The sequence below is a fragment of the Ostrinia nubilalis genome, chromosome 24 (genome assembly GCF_963855985.1).
Source record: "Ostrinia nubilalis chromosome 24, ilOstNubi1.1, whole genome shotgun sequence".
NCBI classification, from domain to species: domain Eukaryota; kingdom Metazoa; phylum Arthropoda; class Insecta; order Lepidoptera; family Crambidae; genus Ostrinia; species Ostrinia nubilalis.
Window position 1 is genome coordinate 12,427,107 of NC_087111.1, and position 22,469 is coordinate 12,449,575.

Below are 22,469 nucleotides of genomic sequence, written 5' to 3' on the forward strand. Positions count from 1 at the left end.
CTGTCACTGTCATGAAGTGTCATGTCAAATAGTGTCATAGTGTTGCACAGTGCAATGTGCTGCATAATCTATTGTGTCGATTTCCTTCCTTACTTCGATTGTGAAAAAAACGTAAAAATTACGATAAACTTTAAAATAAATGAAGTTTTTGATTATAAAGGCCGAGCCATAGATTGGTAAGGAGGTTATATTACTTATATTAATATACGGCCAATGAGTGGCCAAGGTGTCGCCATCCGTTTTGAATCGTTAAAATAAGCTGACATTTCGAAAAAAAAAACAAAACAGCTGTGTCGGCCGGCGCGCGTTGTTGTTTGTTTTTGTTTTTATTGTGGTTTTAGGCAAACTTTGGGTATTTGTTTTGGGTGAAAAACAAAACAACGGATCCAAATAATCTATATTTTATCATCATACGCAATGAGTGACGAAGAATATGATGAGGAATTGCCGCCCATATCCGTCAACACTTCATTTTCGCGTGATTCTGTAAGAAATCCTAAACCAAAGAACGCTATGAACGTTTCGGTGCATGCAATAAGACAACGAGTCGCGTAATTTTACAGCAAGAGCTGCTTCGGATGCCGACAGCGGAGGAGCTCGCGAGTCAACGGGCTCGCGAGGCCGAGTGCGAGCGGGAGCTGGAAGCGCTGCGTGCCGCCGACGCGGCGGTGGCGCTGCACGCGGCCGACTCCAGCGGCTCCGAGGGCGAGGCCGCGCTGGCCGCCGCCGTCACCGCCATGCGCGTGCAGGCCGCCGCGCGCGCCGCGCCGCCCGCGCTCGCGGACTCGCTCGTTCCGATGCTGACGCGTCTGCCGCAGGACTACGTGCCCGTGGCGCTTCTGGAGAGCCTCCGGGAAGCCACGCCTGCCACTCTCGCGACTCTCACCGAAGATGTAAGATTTTATAATAATAAAGCCTACGGTCTCATGCGAGTTCATCGACTCTCATCGGTGGAACTGAACTTATCTATTTTCTACTACGTCTGTATTTACACTTAAAATTTATATGCGCACTATTATTATTATTTATGTATATATACATTGAAAGCAAACCGGCTTCCTGATCCTCCGATCCCTCACAACTCACGTTACACAGCAGGCACTGAGCAAGTAATCACTTGACAGCAGGTATTCTCACGTTCGGGCAAGTAGGTAACCGTTATCATTCCAAACAAAAGAATACTTATTCTCCAAATTTAATCGGCAATAACAAACACAGTCGATAACAAACATTAACAAGTGAATCAGTTCAAATAGTATGTAAATTATTCAAGAATGTCACATGTTGTGACATTCACAGTAACAAAAAAAAATTATTTACAGTTGATTATGGTTAAAATAAAAACAATAAAATGAATGACATATTGTCAATAAATATAAATCCCGTTTACTTTAATTAAATTTTAAAAAAAATCCTTATTTAACGGCACACAGATCAGTTAGTCTTTAAGTACACTACATATTGTATTTTATGCAGTATAGGTCAGTGTCCGTGACTCTCACTCGGCATGGGGCACACTGAAAACCAGCGTCGTGGCCTCCCTCACCGGGGGCCACGGCATATGCTGAGTGGGGTCCCATTGCGATGGGCATCGCTGTGCAACAGGGTGGCACTGCTTAGTTTACTTGCTCATTCATTGTATGTTTTATGTCACCTCTGTCTTATTTGCTTTTTTTTTTATTTTACCTCTTTTTTCTTTTGTGATGTCCATGGCAATAAATGTTTCTTTCTTTCTTTATCATTACACGTTCCAGGTGTGCGAAGCGTCCCTGTCGGGGCAGCTGGGCGGCTGCGACGAGGCGTGCGTGGCGGGCGCGTGGCTGTGCGCCGCGTCGCTGGGCGCGCGCTCGCGCGGGCTGCGCCGCCGGAGCCGCCGCGCGCTGCACGCGCTGCTGGGGCAAGACCTCTTCGCGGACCCGCACGGGGTGAGCTGAAGGTCGCATAGCTCCGAACGAAAGGCTTATTTCACTATTCCCCGTTGACAAAAAGTTCACCAATCCCTGTTATATTAGGATTTTATTTATAACATTATAAGCTAAAATTGGCGTTAACGGGGAAAAGTGAACAAAAAGTTCACTAATCCCCGTTGACGGGGATTGTCAATGGGGAATAGTGGAATAAGCCGAACGAAGGTGTGACGGCGCGACTGCGTCAGAGGAAATCATAAATACACACATGAGACGCGGAGTTGATTCCTCAATTACTATTTACTACTAAATATTATTTAATACTATTTAATATGTATGTTCATCTAGACAATTTTATGCAGCTTACTATTTTATTTTTTACCAATGGTCCGTGACCCTCACTCGGCATGGGGCACACTGAAAACCAGCGCCGTGGGCCACAGCATATGCTGAGTGGGGTCCCGTTGCAGTGGGCATCTTGTTGGTGAATGGGTGGCTCTGCTCAGTTTACTGTTTTAATATTTTTCTTCTTCCATTATTATGCGTCACTGTCATGTCTATGTAATTGCCTGTATTTGTGTGATGTCCATTGCAATAAATGTATCTTTTTTTCTTTCTTTCAATTGATACACAAATCCCCCAGGAGGCCAGTCGGGCCCTGTCGGAGGCGGTGGCAGGCGGCGCGGGCGACGCGCTCGCGTGCCTGGAGCTGGCGGACGCGTTGGCGCCCGCCGCGCCGCCCCTGCACGGCCGCCTGCTGCGCGCCGCGCTCGCCGCCTTGCTCAATATACAGGTGCCACCAGAGGTACGTACAGGGCATGTACAAATTAGATTGCATCAAATAAAATCAAATCAAGGACATGGGAAAAGAAAATTTTTCGTGATATCGGTCTGTGACGTGAACCTAAGTTCCAGTTTTCAACGGTGGAATGGAGCGGAGAAATATATTGAATGACCGATTAGATTTCATTCTCCAAAAATGACTGAATGCAGAATGACATCCGGTTCATTATTCAAAACATTTCTCTGCTCCGCTTTGATGGAAACTGGGTTTTAACCGCTGACTAAAATTGAGCATTCATCTTTATGATTTAGTTTTAATAATTTTCTTTATTAATAAAGCAGTCAGCAGTGATAAAGAAAAAAATGTTTGAGTAACCAGTCCATAAAATTTTATCGTGTGAATGACAGAATAAATGCATGTTGCTTAAAATATAGGTATCTTAAACTGAACTGTCCCAGCTATGCTATTGTCAGGAGGGCGCTATTATCATCAATACTGGATTAATATAGATGACCTAAACTGAACTGTTCCACCAAACTCATTGACAGGGGAGCACCACTATCGTTCAACTTTATAGCAAAAATCGGAACCAGCGATTCCGGTATTGACGGTGGGGCCCCGCTGTCAATGTCACGGATATGACAGTTCAGTTTGGGTCTATAGTTCCGAGTAGTAACACGTTAGCTAGCCATATAGTTATGACATTTAACTAAAGCCCGGTCTCTGAGCACGTAGAATTTTGTCCAATGACCCTAAGCTACCCATCCTTATCGCTCGCGCGTAGTTATGTTGCTGTTGCGCTCGCACACTCACTGCGGGCGCCCGTCGCACAGTCGCGACAGCAATATAATTACGCGCGAGCGATAAGGATGGGGTAGCTTGGGGTCATTGGACAAAATTCTACGTGCTCAGAGACCGTTATAGTACTGTATGTATCGTGCTGCAGGAGACTGAGACTGAGTCGTGCTGGTGCGCGTGGGCTCTGCGCGGTGTGGCGAGCGCGTGGTCCGGTCTGGGCGCGGCGGCGGCGGGCGCGGCGGTGCGCGCGGCGGGCCGGGCGGCGCGCGCGTGCGTGGGCTGCGCGTGGCGCGCGCGTCTGCTGTCCGCGCTGGCCGCGCCGCCCACCGCGCGCGCCGAGCCCGACCGCCTCGAGGTAACCGCGAGTAGGACGCTTCTCTTTACGCTGATTTAGAGCGCTTTCGCATTTAGGCGATTTAGCAGGGCAGCGCGACAGTCGTGAACGAACATACTATGTGACAGCGGATGCATGCCTTCACATTATAACATTATCATTCACCTTAAGGAATATTATGACTGGAGGAATTATTTATTTATTTATTTAAACTTTAATGCCAAAATAAATTTGTACATAAGGCGAACTTAATGCACTAAAGCATTCTCGACCAGTTTACCTTTGGGTTGAGCAGAATTATTCTGACTGTAAGCAAATTAGGTAGATGTTATTTAAATTTTAATTAATAATAAATTGACTTGTGTAAAACATTTGCATGCTGGTTCATATCTGGCGAATGTGTTCTGCTCCATTTCATTATGTAACATCTAATGTACCACATTCTGCTGATAAATCATTTCATTTATAAAAACATAACCCTCCTTCTAGCGCAGTCGGGTAAAAACGCCGCTGCCGCGCTGCTGTCGCGCTTCTAACGCTCACGCCCTGATGTGAAAACGCTCTTACACGTATTAATTAGTTAAGTAGGTAACTAAACGTTAACTTAATTTTAAGCGATTAAATTGCATGTAAACAACTTGCTACTTAAAATTTAGTTGACAACTAAATTTCAACTTGCTACTAAATGCTGCATAAGTTAAAATGTAGTTACTTACTTAATACGTATAAACCAGCCTTTTCTCTTGAACGAGGAACCTTTGCTGGATTGTCTTCGTCATATTTGACGTTCATGAACACCAAAATACTAGTCAAAGTTATTAATTAAATTATTTTTGATTTGATTTCATTGTGAATAGATCCCTCGGTGGAATCCGCTCCTTGTGGCGGAGAGCCTCGAATGGTACCGAGCCTTCGAATCGCTTTCACAAATTTTGAGCTCACATAATGTTAATTAGTTTCCCTAAATCATTAGAATGAGTTAAATGTTTTTGTTTCCAGGTGCTGGTTGCAGCCTCGAAGCTCCAGTTATTATTCCGCGAGTGACGTCCGCCGTATTGATTTGATATTATTCAAATAATATCAAACCATAACTCACAAAATATCGTTATCATCCTCGCTGATGTTTTTCTCAAAGATTTTGCAAAAGACAATGTCATGATAGTAGTAAGTACACAATAATTATAATTTGTAGACTGTACCAACATCGGAATAACACACATATTCAAACTTGATATCAAGTAATGTGTTCCTCCATTACAATCAGTGTTAGATTGAGTGACTGCCCATAAATAGTCAATCAACATATGGTATCGAAGTGGCTACGCAGAATTACACAACACAATTTTCCATGTACACTGATTCCAGGCATGTGCAAAGCTGCCCGGACCTGGCCCAGTCCTGCTCAGGCACGGATACAGTATTGATTCACAGGCTTATTAGAAGATTGTATTTTTATAAGGATTTAAATGATAGTCGTATTAAGTTCAAATTTTATATTTTTATAAAAAAATATATGATAGTATCAAAATTACCTTGTTTTTATGTTTGAATTATAATATCCTTACGCATAATCTACACAGTCTTAAAACTAGAATGGAAAAAATTGGTAAACAAAATAAGCATAAAATAGCAATTTAACAAAAAAACCTAAGTTCCTATAACATCTAATACTTTAAATAAAGGCACATAATATCGTAATCAGATCATTACTTGGCAAGTTGATACGTTATAGATTGCATTCTACCGCGCGCAATGCTTGACTCTACTTGTAGACAAGTTCTTTATTCTTCGTCCATTTGTCCCTCTGCCACTCTCCACTAAACGTTGGCACCATCCGGTGCCTGGCCGCCAGGCGTCTGGCTGTTCCGCCTCCTGTGCCACGCGTGCGCGAACTCTCGCAGCCGCGCGAAGTTCGCCTCCGAGCCAACCAGATCCGGGTACCATGCAGGACCGTAACCCTCCGAGAGTGCTATCCCACTCAGCATCTTCCACCGCAGGTCTTCATACAAAGGACAGTACCACAAAACGTGGCGCCTGTCCTCCCGCGCTTCGGTGGTGTGTGTCGCTGCGTCCTTCTTCCCAAACTTGTGGCATGTAGCGCACCGCTGCACAGATCCTTTGCACGCTGCTGTCGCGTGCCCGCTGCCTCCAAACGACGCGCACACCACGTCTGTCGCCCTGCAGTACTTTTCCGGGTGCCCATATTGGTGGCACTTGTGGCAGCACGTCAGTCAGAAAGTCGTTTATGTACGCCACATCCCATCCTACATAAACCATGTCCAGCTCACACAAAAACAGTCTGCAGGCCGAGGAGCACTCAAGGACCACTGCGGTGGTCCCACTTCCTCGGCGGCTCTTCTTAAATACTCCCTTGCATTATTTGGTGAAGCGCTCGAGGGGCCAGCTTTCGTTCTCGCAACATTCTGCTCATGCAGAGCCTCCACAAACTCCTTCAGGTCCGGGTCCCCAGTGATGGAGGACACCACTACGAGGGGCAGCCGTTGTTTGGGCTCCGCCACCCGCAGAGAATCCGGGATTGCCTCTTTGAATCGTCTGGCCGACTCCGGGGATGTGGTCTGGATGAGCACGCCCGCGTTGCCGACCTTCCTCAGGCGGTCGATCTGCACGTTCAGTCTGCGCGGCTCGACGGCGCAGCAGGGTCAGTGGGTTACGGGCGGGTGTGAGGGTGTGACGTGACGCGCGCAGCAGGGCCAGTGGTTACGGGCGGGTGTGACGTCACGCGTGCGGCGGTGGTTACGGGCGGGTGTGACGTCACGCGTGCGGCAGCTCCACGGCCAGGTGCGCCAGCGCGAGCGTGAGCGCGGGCCCGCACAGCCGCCGGTGGTAGCTGCCGCGCACCTCCCAGCTGCCGATGGTACAAAAATTACTCATTTAGGTTCACAGTTCAAATATAGTCGCGCGGTTCCTGGGTGGTTCTCGTGGCGAGGCACCGGGGCCATAACCGTGCGGTTACGTTAAGCTTCAACCACACCAACGCGTGTAGATCGCCAGTTCCAGCGATCTGTCATTGGCCTTTGATCGCGCCGGCGATGGCGATCTGCACGCGTTGGTGTGGTTGAAGCTTTACGGTTCGATGAAAATATGTATCGACGGTTAAGAATCAATACCATCTATCTCAAAAAAGTCAACTTTTCAGGAGACAAAAAAACGTTTCCTCGCTTCAGCTTATAAGTTACTAGAAATGTTAAAATCGTTAAAAAAGTTAAATAAATACTGGAAAATGTTAAGTAAACTTAGATCGTCTCAATATTGCCAAATACCAAGATAACGTGAGTTAGATGGTATTGGTTCAAAAGAGTTAAAATTATTTTATTTATCTACTATAGTCTGGTCCGTGAGCACGTAGAATTCCGTCCAATGACCTCTAGCTACCCATCCTTTTCACTCACACACTCACTGCGGGTGCCAGTCGCACAGTCGCGACAGCAATATAATTACGCGCGAGCGATAAGGATGGGTAGCTAGGGGTCTGTTAAGTCCGTTACGAGGGATACGAGTGAAACGCTTGCTTGCTATTAGCACACTGTTTATTCTATCAAAAAGGACGGTGGGCGCAGCCACCGTATACATGCGTACATACGTAGCTATAACTACATAACAATCCTCCCCCAATTGACAGACATCAATTGATACTTCAATCTGTTAATAATGTTAAAAGAAAGCCCTATAATCGACTCTGGGTATGTTGCGTAATCTGCCCGATTCTCTGGTGTATGAAGGTATGGTGGTTTGCTCACTCGAGCCCAAGGGCTGGTTCTGAGTCAAAGATGAGTTGTCTTCCACTAAGAAATCATCATAATCCCAATGTTGTTGTAGAGTTTTACCACCTTCTTCACCCTTATACGGTAAAATTTGATTTTTATGCTTTTTCATTATTACAGATGTTAGATCGTCTCGGATTAGGTATAAAACGCTGCCAATAACACGTACCACAGTACCGATGCACCACTCAAATTTCTTATTATTTGAATATTTTTTATAGTTAACTTTATCGCCAACTTTGTAAATGTATTTGTTTGTTCCTCCATAGTGTTTAATCTGCGAGCACTGGTTTTGTTGTACGTTATTAGCAGAAGATGTGTGACGGTGAAGGCGGCGTAGGTTTAAGTAAATCTAACCGCGACCTAAGTTTATGACCAAATACTAGTTCAGCTGGTGAGAACCCTGTGACGGAATGCTTAGAATTTCTGTAATCGAAAAGGTATTTAGACATTTTTAATTGAAGGTCGTATTGATGACTAGCCGAAAGGATGCATGATTTTATTCCTTTCTTAATGATTTTAACATAACTCTCAGCTTGGCCATTACTAGCCGGGTTGTATGTTGGTGATGTTAAATGTTCAATACCATTAATTGCACAAAATGTTTGGAACTCACTAGACGTAAACGCTGTTCCATTATCACTAACGATTGTGTGTGGTAATCCATATTTTGACATAAAATCATACATATTTTTTACTACATTTCGAGAAGTCGTTGAGGTAGTCATATCGTAAATGTCAACCCACTTTGTATACGCGTCAACGATAACTAGATACATACGATTATTAATTGGACCCAAAAAATCGATATGTATACGAAAAAAAGGTTTAGGGGGGTATTGCCAAGGCGCCAGGGGCGCTTTTGCTGGTGTTGGTCGAAGTTGCCGACATATATTGCAAGAGTTAATCATATTTTCTATATCATTATCAATACCTGGAAACCAGAATCGAGACCTAGCTTCACATTTTGTTTTTACAATGCCGAAATGTGAACTGTGCAGCTCCGATAGCACCTTAGCGCGCAAAACCTCCGGCAATATTACCTTGTGTCCTCTCATTAAACATCCGTTTTCATAGGACAATTGCAGTCGACAAGAGTGGAATGGTTTTACGTTTATATCAACCATTTTCCTTGGCCACCCCTTGAGAACGTAGTCGATTACTTTACACAAGGTAACGTCGTTTTTAGTTTCCTTACGCAACTCGTTTAACGTTATAGGCAAATTTCCCTCCACAATAAAGTTGACGTAAGACGCCCGGTCCACGAGCGCCGCCGCGGCCGCTGCGTGTGCGCCTCCCTCCCCGCGCGGGGCCCCCCGCTCGTCCGGGACGCTCGCCCGCGACAGGTAGTCTGCGCTGTTATCAGCACTACGCACGTATTCTATATTATAATTGTAGGCACTGAGAAACATCGCATACCTTTGTAACCTGTTTGCTGACACTTCCGGTATTCCTTTATGAGGCCCAAAAATGGATATAAGTGGCTTATGATCGGTTCGCAATAAAAAGGGAAAAGACCTTCCGTACAAATATTGGTGGTATCGACGCACTCCAAATACAATGGCAGTAGCTTCTTTTTGTATTTGTGAATATCGTTTTTCTGCCGAGTTTAGTGTTCGCGAGGCGAATGATATAGGCCGTTCTAACCCGTCGCTGCCTATCTGTGATAAAATAGCACCTAACCCGTTCGGGGATGCATCTACGGTTAATATTAATTTTGCCTGGGGATCGAAATGTGCCAAAACTTGATCCGACATTAAGAATTTTTTTATAAGTTTAAATGCCTCATCATGTACTGATGACCAATGCCATTTAACTCCTTTTTTTAGTAAATCGTATAAAGGACTAAGGACACTAGAAGCATTGGGCACAAAATTCCTGTAATAATTCACCATTCCTAAAAAAGATTGTAATGAATTAACATTATTAGGCACCGGGGCGTCAGCAATCGCATTCACTTTCCTCGGGTCTTTCTTTAACCCGTCCCTATTAATTATATAACCTAAATAATTAATTTCATTTTTGAAAAATTCGCATTTCTCTTTTTGCAGGGTTAACCCAGCATCCTGGAGTCTTTTGAGAACTATGTGTAGTTTTTTTAAGTGCAGTTCTGGACAGTTATCAGTTACTAGGACATCGTCTAACAGGCACAGGACACCGTCCAGGCCAGCGAGTATATTTTCCATAGCCCGTTGAAATATCGATGGCGCGCTTGACAACCCAAACACCAAACGAGTGTAATTAAATAGACCACGATGCGTATTAATGCATGTAATGTTTTGTGACTCTTCATCTAGTAAAAATTGATTGTATGCCATCGACAAATCTAATTTTGAGAATTGTTGTCCTCCGTGCAATTTTGAAAACAACTCGCTAACGGTTGGAAGCGGATATTGCTCGACAAGTAATTGTTTGTTTATCGTAGCTGAATAATCTGCACATATTCTAACTGACCCATTTTTCTTAAGCACAGGCACGATTGGAGATGCATATTCTGAATGTTCCACCGGTTTTAAAATACCTAACTTTACTAGACGGTCTAGTTCTTTATCTACTTTATCTCGTAAAGCGAAAGCTACTGGCCGCGCTTTAAAAAAAAATGATTTCGAATCTGGCTTTAGTTGTAGCTTAACTTTATATTTATTAAAGGCTCCTAATGAGTCTGAAAAAACCTCAGGAAATTGTGATTGCAATTCTTGAATAACTGTACTCGAGTTAGTGACAAAATTACACGGAATCAATTCCAGTTTAAAACTCGAAATAAAATATCTGCCTAGTAACGGCGGGCCCCCATTACATATAACATAAATAGCGAGAATGCGAGTCTGTTGCATATAAGTAACTGGTAATCGAACATAACCTAAACACGTCATTTTATTACCTGTATAAGTAAATAACTTTTCGTCCGCGGGTAGCAATGGCTGATTTTTAAAATGAGAGTTATACATTTTTTCTGATATCACCGTGACAGCAGATCCACTATCTATTTCAAATCGCAATTGCATTCCATTTATTGTTACCATTTCCGTCATTGGTTCACCAGTTACTGAGCGAATATTAAATAATTCCTTACCGTCATCATCGTCACTCACATCCTCCGTTGAAATAAAATTCACTTTCGTGCACATTTTTCGTAGGTGACCCTTCACGTTACATTTTCTACACTTATAATTAGCAAATCGACACTGAGATGACTCATGATTTGAACGACCGCACACTAAGCACTTCACATCCGAACGAACGTTATTCTTGGGTTTCGAGGAACTATTCACTATCTTAAAAACCGTTTCTTGAAGTGGAGCGGCTGACGCTGATGCAGCTCCTGCGCGAGCACAGTGTATGCTCTCCGCCAGCTCGACCGCCTTCGCCAATGACAGCCCGTCCATGTCCTGCGCGAACAGCTTCTCGCGTTCAGGACCTGCTACCATCCCCATGACGAATCGGTCGCGGAGTGCCTCTTCCACATCTTTAAATCCGCAGTGCGCCGTTAGCCCACGTAACCTCGCAGCCCATTGGGGATGCGATTCGCCGTGTTGCTGCGTTGCTGCGTAGAATTTGTACCGCTCGCTGAAGCCACATCGTTTAGGTGTGAAATGTCCATCCAACAGGTTGATGATCTGTCCATATGGTAAATCTTGAAGTTCTTTTGGCAACGCCAAGTCCGCTGCCAGCTTGAATGTGCCATCCGCCAGTGCACTCAGCAATATCGCTCGCCTTTTTATTCCCGACGTATCATTTTTCGCATCGATATCATTTGCGATGAACCACTGTGATATTCTACTTTTGTACGTTTTCCAATCTTGCACATTGTGGTCAAACGTTGATAAAATGCCAAAATTAGACATGCTTTAACGGCCGTTTTTATTTTGTGTAAACGTGGGTAATCTGTCGCCAGTGTTAAGTCCGTTACGAGGGATACGAGTGAAACGCTTGCTTGCTATTAGCACACTGTTTATTCTATCAAAAAGGACGGTGGGCGCAGCCACCGTATACATGCGTACATACGTAGCTATAACTACATAACAGGGTCATTGGACAAAAATATACTAGAACCGTCCAGAGCCCCGATTACGGTAATTTTTAACGTCAACAATCCAGACACGCTTCTCGATTCTGCGATACGATTGGTCGTTCAACAGCGTACGTCAGCTGTTTTGACCAATCGTATTGCAGAATCAGAAACGCGTCTGGATTGTAGACGTTAAAAGTTACCGTAATCGGGGCTCAGCTCTTGAGCGTGTGAGCGGGGCCGTCACTCACCCGGCGGCGTGCAGCAACTCGCGGGCTCGCGGCTGCAGCTCGCTGGCGACGGCCTCGAGCCCCGCCAGCCCGCGCCGCGCCGCGCCCGCGCGCGCCGCCGCCTCCAGGGCACGTCCCACGCGCCGCCGCCGCCAGCTGCCGAGTGCCGACGTCACACGTACATATAGTTCCAAAATACTGAACTGGGTATCCTTCCGTTTGGCCAAATTACTTTTCGCCAAATTTCACTTCGCAAACAACTTATCGCCAAAGTTTCATTTCCCAAATAAACTTTTAGCAACTGTACTTTTCGCAACTAATTCATTTGGTCAAATTATCATTTGGCCAAATTTTACTTGGCAAATGTTTATACAGGGTGTCCCGTAATGTAACGTCAAGCCGGAACTGGGTGTTGAGGCAAGTTATGCTGGTTATCAGAAAAATATAAAAAAAAATCTATGTGGCATATTTTCAAAATAATGGGCATTTAAAAAAAATCAAAAATTTCTACTCCAGGTGACGGTCTTTTTACTCGTGTTGCCACAAATCTTCACTTTTTCCAAATTTTTTTTTTTGTAATGTAACCCTGAATAATGCTTCTCTAAATTGTTATCAAAATTACAAAACCAGCTGCTCCAGCTTGGATAAAAAAATACATTATTCCCAAAAAAAATTTCAAAATAAAAATTTTGTCTCGTTTAAACTGACTGTACTGAAAAAAAAAAGTACTACGCAAGTGTGGCATGTGACGTCATAATTTGGCGCATTTAGTAAGGATTCCAAAATGGTATAACACTTGGTAAATTTTTGCTGTAATTGTCGTCAATTTTTGGTTTTTTGGAAATAATCCCGTTTTTAACTTTATCTACCTTGGTTAAAAATTATTATTCTAATGTGCCCAAAATTCAAGTTTCTGTGACTGACTACCGTACAGTCAGTCACAGAAACTTTTGTCACCATGACAGTTATTAGTAGTTGACATACTGTGACAAAAGTCACCCGTGCGCGCGCGCCTTTACTACCTGCTCTGCCTGCACTTGTACTTGGTAACAGGGATAATAAGGATATGAAGTTTCGGTTATGGATACGGTTACGGATATTAGAATAATATTATACCGGTTTCGGTTACGGTCACGGATATAAAATCATTTCAGATTATCCGAAAGTTTCGGATAATTTCGGTTACGGAATTATTAGAATTTAAAAAATGTAGGTATAATTCAAATAGCAAGATGCTGCGTGACCCACATAGCTACTTTATGTACTATCGGGGACTCGGACGCCTTGACACCTTAAGGGCCTAAATTGTTTGCACACACACGCTCGATTATGCTACGCCCCGTTCATTCATGTTTCGGGTCTAAGCAGCGTCGGCGCACCACTGTAGATGTTTACCCTTGCAAACTAAGCTCTATGTAAAGCGTTTAGGAATGAGTATTGCTTATTATCCGCATCCGTAGCGCTCGTTTGGCAACGTCGCATTTTAGTCAATTTGAAACCCAATAAAGAATCGTTACAAAATATTATATGGGGCTTCGTTGCCGTTGAACTAGCGATTGCCCGCTCGGGTCACAAAATTGGTATCGCACATTCCGAGGTAACTGTGCAATTTCCTGAGAAAAAAGTAGCCCTTTCTATAATTATTGTTGATATTAAGATTAAGAGTGTAAATCTCGTGATATTAGTTTAGCTAGTTAAGGCGAGAAATACAAAATCATACAGTTAGTTACTTTCGAATTTTACTTATTTAATGGGTATTTAATTTATTCGGAACTCATAATTTATAAACAATATTTGTTACTGAATTAATTAGTAAAGAGTTAAGGAATACTTGTGGCTTAAAAACAATTATTGTAAGATAACTTCATAATAACTTTCTTAAATCCTTGAATGTAAATAAAAACCTATAATAGGTTTTTATTTGTTTTTAATACATTAGCAACTTTTGTTTTCCGTTTTAAAGAAACACTTATCTAAGTTATTACAATTTAATACAAATATTGCACTAGGTAGCAATACTAGCAATGATCCAGGTAATTGGTTATCGTAAATATTATAATATTAAGTTAGTTTTATTTCAAATACAATTTTTATTGCACATTAAGTGTCTTTACACAATGTCTTAAATCAATAACAATTAAACTTCAAACTAAATAATACTTAAACAGTTAACAATGTTTATTGTAGATAAGTTTGTAAGTAAATATAAGAATTAAGAATTATTTTGAGAGGCATGGTTCAGTAATCGCGCGGAGGTCAATAAAAAGGCAATCAAACAGTCCAATTAATAGCACGGGTCAACACAAAACAAAATCAATCGGTTATTGATCACAAAACTTCACAAAAAAACAAAGGCGAGAATATGTCGACAGTTCGCCAAAGGAAAAAGCAGACAGACCTCGTATAAAAACACAATATTAAAAAAATACTTATCTATTTGTTTGTAAACAAATTCTATTATTAAAATTCTAAGGCTGAGTTGCACCATCTTACTTTAACTTTGATAAACGTCAAAAATCTGTCAAACTCCATACAAAAAGCACCGGTTACTGTTATAGTTACGGTCAAAGTTAGGTGGTGCAACTCAGCCTAAAACTAAGAAAGATTGAAGAAAAAGAAACATTTCGTTTTAAACCTTTACCGTATGACAATAAAGTGCACAATGGTATTTCGTATTGCAACCTAAGCCCTGATTGTCTCTTATTGGTCGTAGTAAAAATATAGTAAAATGCGTAACCAATTAGAGACGGGGTGAGCACGTGACCGGAGCGATGCGCTTACGCTAAAATTTCTACAAAGTGGTCAGGCGGAAGAGTCCCCGATAGTACCAACTAAGACGACACCTATGTATGATAAAGGTTAAACAGGCTGGCATATTAGATGGTGCCAGGGAATGCCAGACAAGTTGGTAACAAATATTAAGATTTAAGGTACAATTCCAAGACGGGCCGCAGACCGCAAACTGCAAAACTCTATGAAATCGGCAGCGCGGCATTGCTGCTGCGGCGTGTATACTGCAGATTTCATAGAGTTTTGCGGTTTGGAATAATTGTACCCTTAGACTCCGCCTTTATCCGAAACTATCTGTAACTTTTGAATCAGTTTCGGTTACGGTTATGGATATTTTTTTTTAATTCGGATATCCGATAGTTTCGGTTACGGTTACGGATATCCATAACATCCCTGCTTGGTAAGATGGCCCTCTCCGTCCCGCTCATACCTTTTAAAATGGCTTCTCCACCTCATTTAAGCCAGAAACTTGAATTTTGGGCACATTAGAATAATAATATAATTTTTAACCAAGGTAGATAAAGTTAAAAACGGGATTATTTCCAAAAAACCAAAAATTGTCGACAATTACAGCAAGAATTTACCAAGTGTTATACCATTTTGGAATCCTTACTAAATGCGCCAAATTATGACGTCACTTGCCACACTCGCGTAGTACAATTTTTTTTCAGTACAGTCAGTTTAAACTAGGCAAAATTTTTATTTTGAAAATTTTTTTGGGAAAAATGTATTTTTTTCATCCAAGCTGGAGCAGCTGGTTTTGTAATTTTGATAACAATTTAGAGAAGCATTATTCAGGGTTACATAACAAAAAAAAAAATTTGGAAAAAGTGAAGATTTGTGGCAACATGAGTAAAAAGACCGTCACCTGGAGTAGAAATTTTTGATTTTTTTTAAATGCCCATTATTTTGAAAATATGCCACATAGATTTTTTTTTATATTTTTCTGATAACCAGCATAACTTGCCTCAACACCCAGTTCCGGCTTGACGTTACATTACGGGACACCCTGTATAGCAAATGTTTTATGTTGCCAAATATTATATCCCAAATAATTTGTTTGGTCAAATTGACACTTCACATACTTACCCCCCGTTACCCACAAATCAAAGTATAAGGCACATGATCATGGTTTTCACAAGAATTTTATGTAAAACATTGCAGAAAATAGTAGGGTAAACCGTATAGCTATTGCCCACTTAAAGATTTCAAACACATTGAGATGAAAAATTAAAGAAAGTATTTTAATTATCGACCATTTATGACTTTTTTCTTATAACTCAATAAACTGTTAAACAGAATATTAACAGTTTTTAGTTAAAACTTACGTAACTTAGAAAATATTGAAATAAATTTAAAATCCTCCAAAAAGTACAGTCATTGCCCATTACTTACACTAATTGCCCACATCAAAGCACAGTAATTGCCCAGTATCTTAAAACAAAATAATCAATTTTAAAATGACAAAATAGGCTTTAAATAAACAAAACAAAACATTAAACTTAAATTCTAGTAGTACAGTCTTCAAAATTTCAAAATAAATTGCGTTTGGCCTTATTAACATAAATATTATCAAATATTTCTTGAGCTGATGTTGATGAGTCAGAATCGGTAGAGACAAAATCATCTACTTCAAAACATAGATGACGCAAAAATTTGAATTTTATATGTATTTATTTTTTTATCTTCTCTGATATCAGTTCAAGTGGTTGCTCAGAATGTTCAATTAGCTGTTGGTTATTCTTCCCTAAAGTTGTATCTATTTCCTTACAATTATCATTTTCACTAGTAGATTTAACGTAGGATTTTCATTTTTTGTATTTGCAATTGAATTTTTATCAATTTTTTCAAGCCAAACCATATTTTTCAGCAATTTATCTTGTAGATAAATTGCAATACAGCTTCGATCGCTTTTTGCAAATTTTCTATGCTATATTGAACTTTTAGAGTCTTTGGCATACTGAAAATGAAACATTAAAAGCCATTTCAATATTTATGCCTGTAAATTGCAAAACAAGTCTAGCAATGAGCAACTTAAACACTGCTACTGCATGGTGGCAACACTCTAATAATAATTGCCCTGGGCAATAACTATACATTAACATATGGCAATAACTGAAATGATGGTGGGCAATAACTAAAAATATACAGATTTACGTGCAGTGATTACCCACCGTTAAAATGACCGTTAGAAATCAAATTTTATCAGTTATTTTCATTGATAATGGAGAAAACACTTATAATTTCATCATGACTATACACCATGAGTTGAATATTAAATAACTTGGAAAAAAAATTTAACCTCTAAGCAATTAATTCCTTAATAAAATTGTTAAAGTTTTTACCTGTTTGAGTAAAATTTTCACCCGTCTTGACAAAATCCGCCATAACTGTTTTTTTTTAGTGTTTCTTATTGTAAATTTTAAATCTACTGTACATTGATCACGGAGCCATCTACTTAGTAAATTCAAATCTAACTAGAGTGATTCAAAGTCAGCACCTGACAATATTATTCTTAAAGCGGGCAATCACTACCAGTGGGCAATCACTCTCTGGTTTACCCTATGGTTGCAAAAAGTAGGTATTACAGAAAATAGTAGGTTAGGTTAGGTTAGAACAGTGACCCTTAATGCGCGAAGGCGAGCGAAGCGTGCCGCGGCAGCGGCCGCCGAGCGCTAGAATCACCTCTATTGTTAATGAATCGTTTGGAAATTTCAATAAAAAGAATGAAATAAGGAAATTAATGTATAACAATTTTTATATTAACTACCCACTAAACAAAATAATAACCACAAGTTAATTTGTATTCCATTCTATGCACCAATCAAATTATTTTGTTAATAGTTTATCGTGAAATATTTTTGCCTAATGAAACATTTGGCAAACCATACTTTGCCAAACAATAATTTGCTAAACAATAATATGCCAAAAACAACATTTGCGAATTAAAAGTTTGCAATAAGTTGCTTTGCCAAATGAGAATTTGCCAAATGAAAATTTGCGAAACGTTGTTTGCGATGTGATAATTTGGGATACGTTTTTTGGCCAAACATTAGTAATCCTACTGAACTGTCCTATCGATGACATTGACAGTGGGGCGCCACCGTCAATACCGGATCGCTGGTTCCGATTTTTGCCATGTTGGAAACCATATAGTTGACCGATGGTAGCGCCCCCCTGTCATTGAGTTTGGTGGGACAGTTCAGCGTGGGTCATCTATAACATTATAACATTTCTCGAAACGTGCACAGAAAAAAATATACCAACCGAATTGAGAATCTCCTTTGTTGAAGTCGGTCAAAAAATTGACAAAAAGCAAAACCAGGTACAATGATTTGATTGCACCGACCTCAAACATATGTAAAAGTAAATAGTAGATACCTCAGGATTGCTATTCTGTTGGTTTGAATGTTGCAGTAGCCTTTTCCAAGTCAATTGATTTCAATAGAAGCTAAGCGAGTATATAAATATGTTCAATTAATTAACCGCTTGAGGAGTAGACGCGTAAACAGAAACGGCCTTGATTTATTATCTGCATGTCACTCGCCGCAAACCTAATGTTTATGATCGCTTCTCAGAAAGGTTATGAATGAAGAGCTTTCAAACAGTGTTGTTATTGTTGCTTTTTATGTACATGGTTAATTACAGTGAACTATGAAAGTCGAAACTAGCTGTAGAAACAACTAATACTAGAGCTAAAATATGTTTTATTTATTTAATTAGATCGATAATGATACTAACTCTGGGTGTACTGCGAACGCATGCAGCCAGCCGCTCTCCCGAGGCCCCCAGAACTCGGATATGCTGACTGTCCCCACCACCTGTAGTTCATTAAACTGTATTAAGAAAATTCATTATACATTATACATGTCTCATTTAAATTTCATCATAGCAAACAAGACAAATCTAATAATCTGTATGGAATAGCTATCTATTGGAGTTAATTTCAATCTCTGTGAGCCTTTTGTAACTTTTGTGTTTATGTAGATATGCCTACCTACCTGTGTGTGTACACTTTTGCTGGGTTTAGATTGCTGATGTTCGGTCTCCGTGACAATCACAGGCGACACTTTTTCTGGGTTTACTAACAGAGGTCCACGGAGCTCAGCCACAAAGCCCATCATCTCCTTTCGCATGTTCTAAAGTATAATAGACAACAAAATTACAGTTAATATTATTTATTACACAAACATAGACGGACAAAAAATTAAATATTAAATCCACCGCCGCAAAGAACACCATCGAAACTGCATTGCAACTAGAAGATTCAACAGTTGTCGTTGTGGCAGTGGAAATGCTATTAATTTTAGTAAGATGTGACCTGCACTTGTTTGTCGGCGTTGGCCGCGTGCGCCACGTGCACGCCGAGCGCCACGGCCGCCGCCAGCGCCGGCGCCAGCAGCAGGCAGCCCGCCACCGACACGCCGCAGAAGATGAACAGCACCGCGCCCGCCAGCACGCACACCTGGAATATCAACTGCCCGCCGAATATTCAATTACAATTTTCTAACTTTAAGAGTCACATCGCATCATCTCAAAGTCAAACTAATTTTTAAATAACTTGAAAAAAAAATGATTTGTCTAAGGTGGGAATTGAACGACCATTTGCTTACTGAGTTTTAAGTAGGGAAAAATAAGCAATTTGAATTTATCTTTGTTGCCTGATGTCTCGGTGATGAGTGGTTAAGTAAGAGGGTATTATGATTAATTTACCTTGTAGGTATTATTGTTGCAAACAGGAAATGACACTAGGTTTATGTCGTTTTCTGAGAATTAGACGTTATTGCGTAAAAGTTGTACATGGAAGTAGATCTAGATCTAACCAGTGATAGTCTGATAGAGCTGCTAACCTCTTGGAAGAAGAAGAGCAGGAATGCATCCTTCCGGTGCGAGGCGAACCCGAGCCGCACCAGCTCGGCCCGCGCCGCCTCATCCGCCGCGCGCGCCTCGCGCACCACGATCTCCACATCACACATCACTTCCAAACTATGGCTTCTTTTATGTAATATATAGATTAATTAAATAATAGCGAATATACTGAAGCGACAAAAGTTCACAAACAACAAACAGGATCGTCGTCTCATCTGTGATCCACATACTCTCTAATCTGTGCTGTGATCGTCGGGTATTGGGATAAAACTTCTTGACAACTTTGACAGATGAAGGAATGACAGAAGATATTTGACCGACCAGCTAGAAGTTTTTTTTTTTTATAAACACTTCCTGGCCTGGAAATTTGTACCATTGGCCGAATACTTGTAAGTTTTTTTTTTATTATTATCGATTGCTCGTAGACGTCAGAATCATAGAATAGTCCAGCGGTTCCCGAAAGGTGGTCCGCGGAACCCTGGGGTTCCGTGGAAAGGCCGCAAGGGTTCCGTAAAAAATATTATCCCACGTTTCGTGACCGACGTGGTTCGCTCGCACCGACTTGTTTACGCACAAGGGAGGGATAGGGCATGCGGGCGGAGTAGTACGGGGGTTCCGCTAGGAAAAGTATAATCAATTACGGTTCCTTGGCAAAAAAAAATTGGGAAACCCTGGAATAGTCTACTTCTTTTTCTTTTTTGATGTTGGCAATACACGTCGAGGTCGACTCGACTTGATTTGTGTTGTGCCATTTCAAGTTAAATGTGAGACGAGTTACAAAATGGGACCAAGGGATAATATCCTCCTGGGGCCCGGGAATTATTTTTATCGTGAATTCATATGAAAACTATCCAAATAGTATTAATAATTGATATAATTATCTTAAAAAATAAAATAAAATTTTTTATCTGGAAAACGGCAATTTTCTCAATGTCATATATTTACGACATCGGTTCCCAATGTCAACGACTTTTTTATTTCATGTACAGGATGTCCCGTAATAAATTGCACAAAAGTAATTCCTAGTTAAGTTTCTTGACTATCTACAACGAATTTGAATCGATTTTTGAAATATATTGAGATGCCAAAAATTTTTTGTACATATTTTAATTTTTTTTTCTGCCTGTACTTACTTTTTTGCAGTGGATGCAAATATTGATATTTTTTAAGTACCTTTTCGTTAAAATGTAGCTAGATAGATTCTTTATCAAGTTTTATGTCATTTTTGGGCAATAACATTGCATCTCTATTTTTTTTAAATAGTATTTTTAAAATTTTATTGTATTTCATATGGATGACTCAAATTAAAAAATCCTCGTGATAAAAAAATGCATCACACCAATGTGCAATTAACATTAAGTGATGTAGATAAGGTCAATAGCAATAAAAAAAAATAAAAAACAATTTGATTAAGTGCCTAATGAAATTATTTTAATTTCATAAAAAAAAACAAAGTGACTTGAGGTGTTGATAATACTTCTGGGCCAACTTTACCACTAAAATCGAGTTTTGAGTGTTCTTATATGTTATATTCGCATATATCTACCTAAACAAATAAGAAAATAATATCAGATTGTATGCTATTTAATAGAAAATGTATAATGTCATACAAGTATTACACTGGGCTCTGTCAGTTTACACTAGTAATTGGGACCTCATGTAATACCTGTATGACATTCAGATTTCACCATGGTTTTCGTAGTTTTCATACGTATTTCCACAATTAGTGATACTCAGATAATAAAACAGTTCAAATCCCAAAACGAATAATAACAAAGGCTTATAGAAATCGTTCATATTTTATTAAAAATTTCATTATTACTAACCACTTGTTCCCGGTCGCGGCGCCGTCGCTAGTTCAATTAAAGATAAAAAAATATAAATGTCACTTCACTAGCCAATCACAGCTAAGAACGATGGACAGATGCACCATCTAACTAACTAACGTAAAAGTTCTGGTAAATTTCAACAGATAGCGTTGATTTATATTTTTTTGTTTTATGTAATAAATATATGACGCCAGGCCCCAGGAGGATATAGGACTTGAGTTAATGATTTATTAATAATAAATAAATATCCTTGGACATTTTACACTATTACTTGTCCCAAACTAAGCAAAGCTTGTCTAGTAATATACCTTAGAGAATGTAATAAACGTTAGACTCTCTAAGGTTGGCGTTGACGTTGTCTAGTACAACGGATCCTACTAATATTATAAATGCGAAAGTTTGGATGTCTGGATGTTTGTTACTCTTTCACGCAAAAACTACTGAACGGATTTTGATGAAACTTTACAGTAGTACTGTTTATAACCCAGATTAACATACAGTGTGAGTCACGATAAAGTGCACATATCCTCCTGAGACCCAGACCCCTAAAATTGACGGATTGTCTTGAATTTTGGAAGGCAGGCTTAGTTTCATATGTACAACTAACAAAAAATGCGAAAAAAAATCTAGCCCCCCTACATACGCCAAAATGGGGGGTGTCACCAGTGACACTACGGGTTTCAAAGACATTAAAACGGGCTTGAATTAATTAATATTTTAATTACTTCAGGTATGGTAAAATAGGTGTTTTTAGTTTCAAATTGATCTGCAATTGTTTAGAATCATATAAGATTTACTTTTTAACAGATTTTATTGAACTTGTTATTACAAACTTTAATTTAACTTGCAATAAATTTGTGAATGTATGTTTGAGTAAAATATTGGAAGCTGAATTAGAGCTACTTCCTGCCAACCGATTGAGCTGAAATTTTGCATAGACATGTAACTCAGATGAAACTTCAATAAAATGAGGTCATGGAGCTGATCTGATGATGGAGACGGAAGGTAGCCATAGAAACTCTGTGACTAAACGATGTAACTCTGTCGAGTTTTGACTCATTTGATTGGTATTGACAAGAACTCTGGTCTTGGATGATATCCAGGGTCTGATCTGAGGATGGAGCATCAATTTTTTCA

General features: G+C 40.3%; 3 protein-coding genes and 1 long non-coding RNA gene across 5 annotated transcripts; 2 read left to right on the forward strand and 2 right to left on the reverse strand.

Moving 5' to 3' along the window:
* Positions 1 to 733: 733 nt before the first annotated feature.
* LOC135083623 (uncharacterized) lies at positions 734 to 1,934 on the forward strand. Its single transcript, XM_063978325.1, has 2 exons — positions 734 to 893; positions 1,755 to 1,934. Exons 1-2 carry the CDS (start codon positions 738 to 740, stop codon positions 1,932 to 1,934), a joined length of 336 nt encoding a protein of 111 aa, XP_063834395.1. The 5' UTR covers positions 734 to 737.
* A 1,836-nt stretch (positions 1,935 to 3,770) lies between these two features.
* On the forward strand, positions 3,771 to 4,952 carry LOC135083983 (uncharacterized). The gene is made up of 2 exons (XR_010259741.1): positions 3,771 to 3,844; positions 4,823 to 4,952. It is a non-coding gene; the product is annotated as an uncharacterized LOC135083983 (long non-coding RNA).
* A 2,414-nt stretch (positions 4,953 to 7,366) lies between these two features.
* LOC135083760 (uncharacterized) lies at positions 7,367 to 11,567 on the reverse strand. Of its 2 annotated transcripts, none has more exons than XR_010259691.1 (2): positions 10,679 to 11,567; positions 7,367 to 7,891 (listed from the first exon to the last, which is right to left on the reverse strand). XR_010259691.1 is itself a non-coding variant. In XM_063978498.1 (2 exons), the coding sequence occupies exons 1-2, from the start codon at positions 11,448 to 11,450 to the stop codon at positions 7,496 to 7,498; spliced, it is 1,149 nt and encodes a 382-aa protein (XP_063834568.1). In that variant the 5' UTR covers positions 11,451 to 11,567; the 3' UTR covers positions 7,367 to 7,495. The 2 variants fall into 2 exon arrangements, 1 of the variants encoding a protein (XP_063834568.1); XM_063978498.1 differs by having other exon boundaries at positions 10,698 to 11,567.
* Positions 11,568 to 11,861: 294 nt separating this feature from the next.
* On the reverse strand, positions 11,862 to 19,720 carry LOC135083624 (uncharacterized). The gene is made up of 5 exons (XM_063978326.1): positions 19,485 to 19,720; positions 18,956 to 19,111; positions 18,636 to 18,773; positions 18,376 to 18,455; positions 11,862 to 12,000 (listed from the first exon to the last, which is right to left on the reverse strand). Exons 1-5 carry the CDS (start codon positions 19,608 to 19,610, stop codon positions 11,862 to 11,864), a joined length of 639 nt encoding a protein of 212 aa, XP_063834396.1. The 5' UTR covers positions 19,611 to 19,720.
* Between the last annotated feature and the right edge of the window lie 2,749 nt (positions 19,721 to 22,469).

Coding starts and splice junctions, on each gene's coding strand:
- LOC135083623 (XM_063978325.1), top strand. CDS start 738: ATGCGCGTGCAGGCCGCCGCGCGCGCCGCGCCGCCCGCGCTCGCGGAC. Junction 894..1,754: donor TCGCGACTCTCACCGAAGAT/GTAAGATTTTAT, acceptor TACACGTTCCAG/GTGTGCGAAGCGTCCCTGTC.
- LOC135083760 (XM_063978498.1), bottom strand. CDS start 11,450: ATGTCTAATTTTGGCATTTTATCAACGTTTGACCACAATGTGCAAGAT. Junction 7,892..10,697: donor ATTTTATTTCAACGGAGGAT/GTGAGTGACGAT, acceptor CAACAAAACCAG/TGCTCGCAGATTAAACACTA.
- LOC135083624 (XM_063978326.1), bottom strand. CDS start 19,610: ATGTGTGATGTGGAGATCGTGGTGCGCGAGGCGCGCGCGGCGGATGAG. Junction 18,774..18,955: donor ACGCCGACAAACAAGTGCAG/GTCACATCTTAC, acceptor ATTATACTTTAG/AACATGCGAAAGGAGATGAT. Junction 12,001..18,375: donor GCGTTCGCAGTACACCCAGA/GTTAGTATCATT, acceptor GGCACTCGGCAG/CTGGCGGCGGCGGCGCGTGG.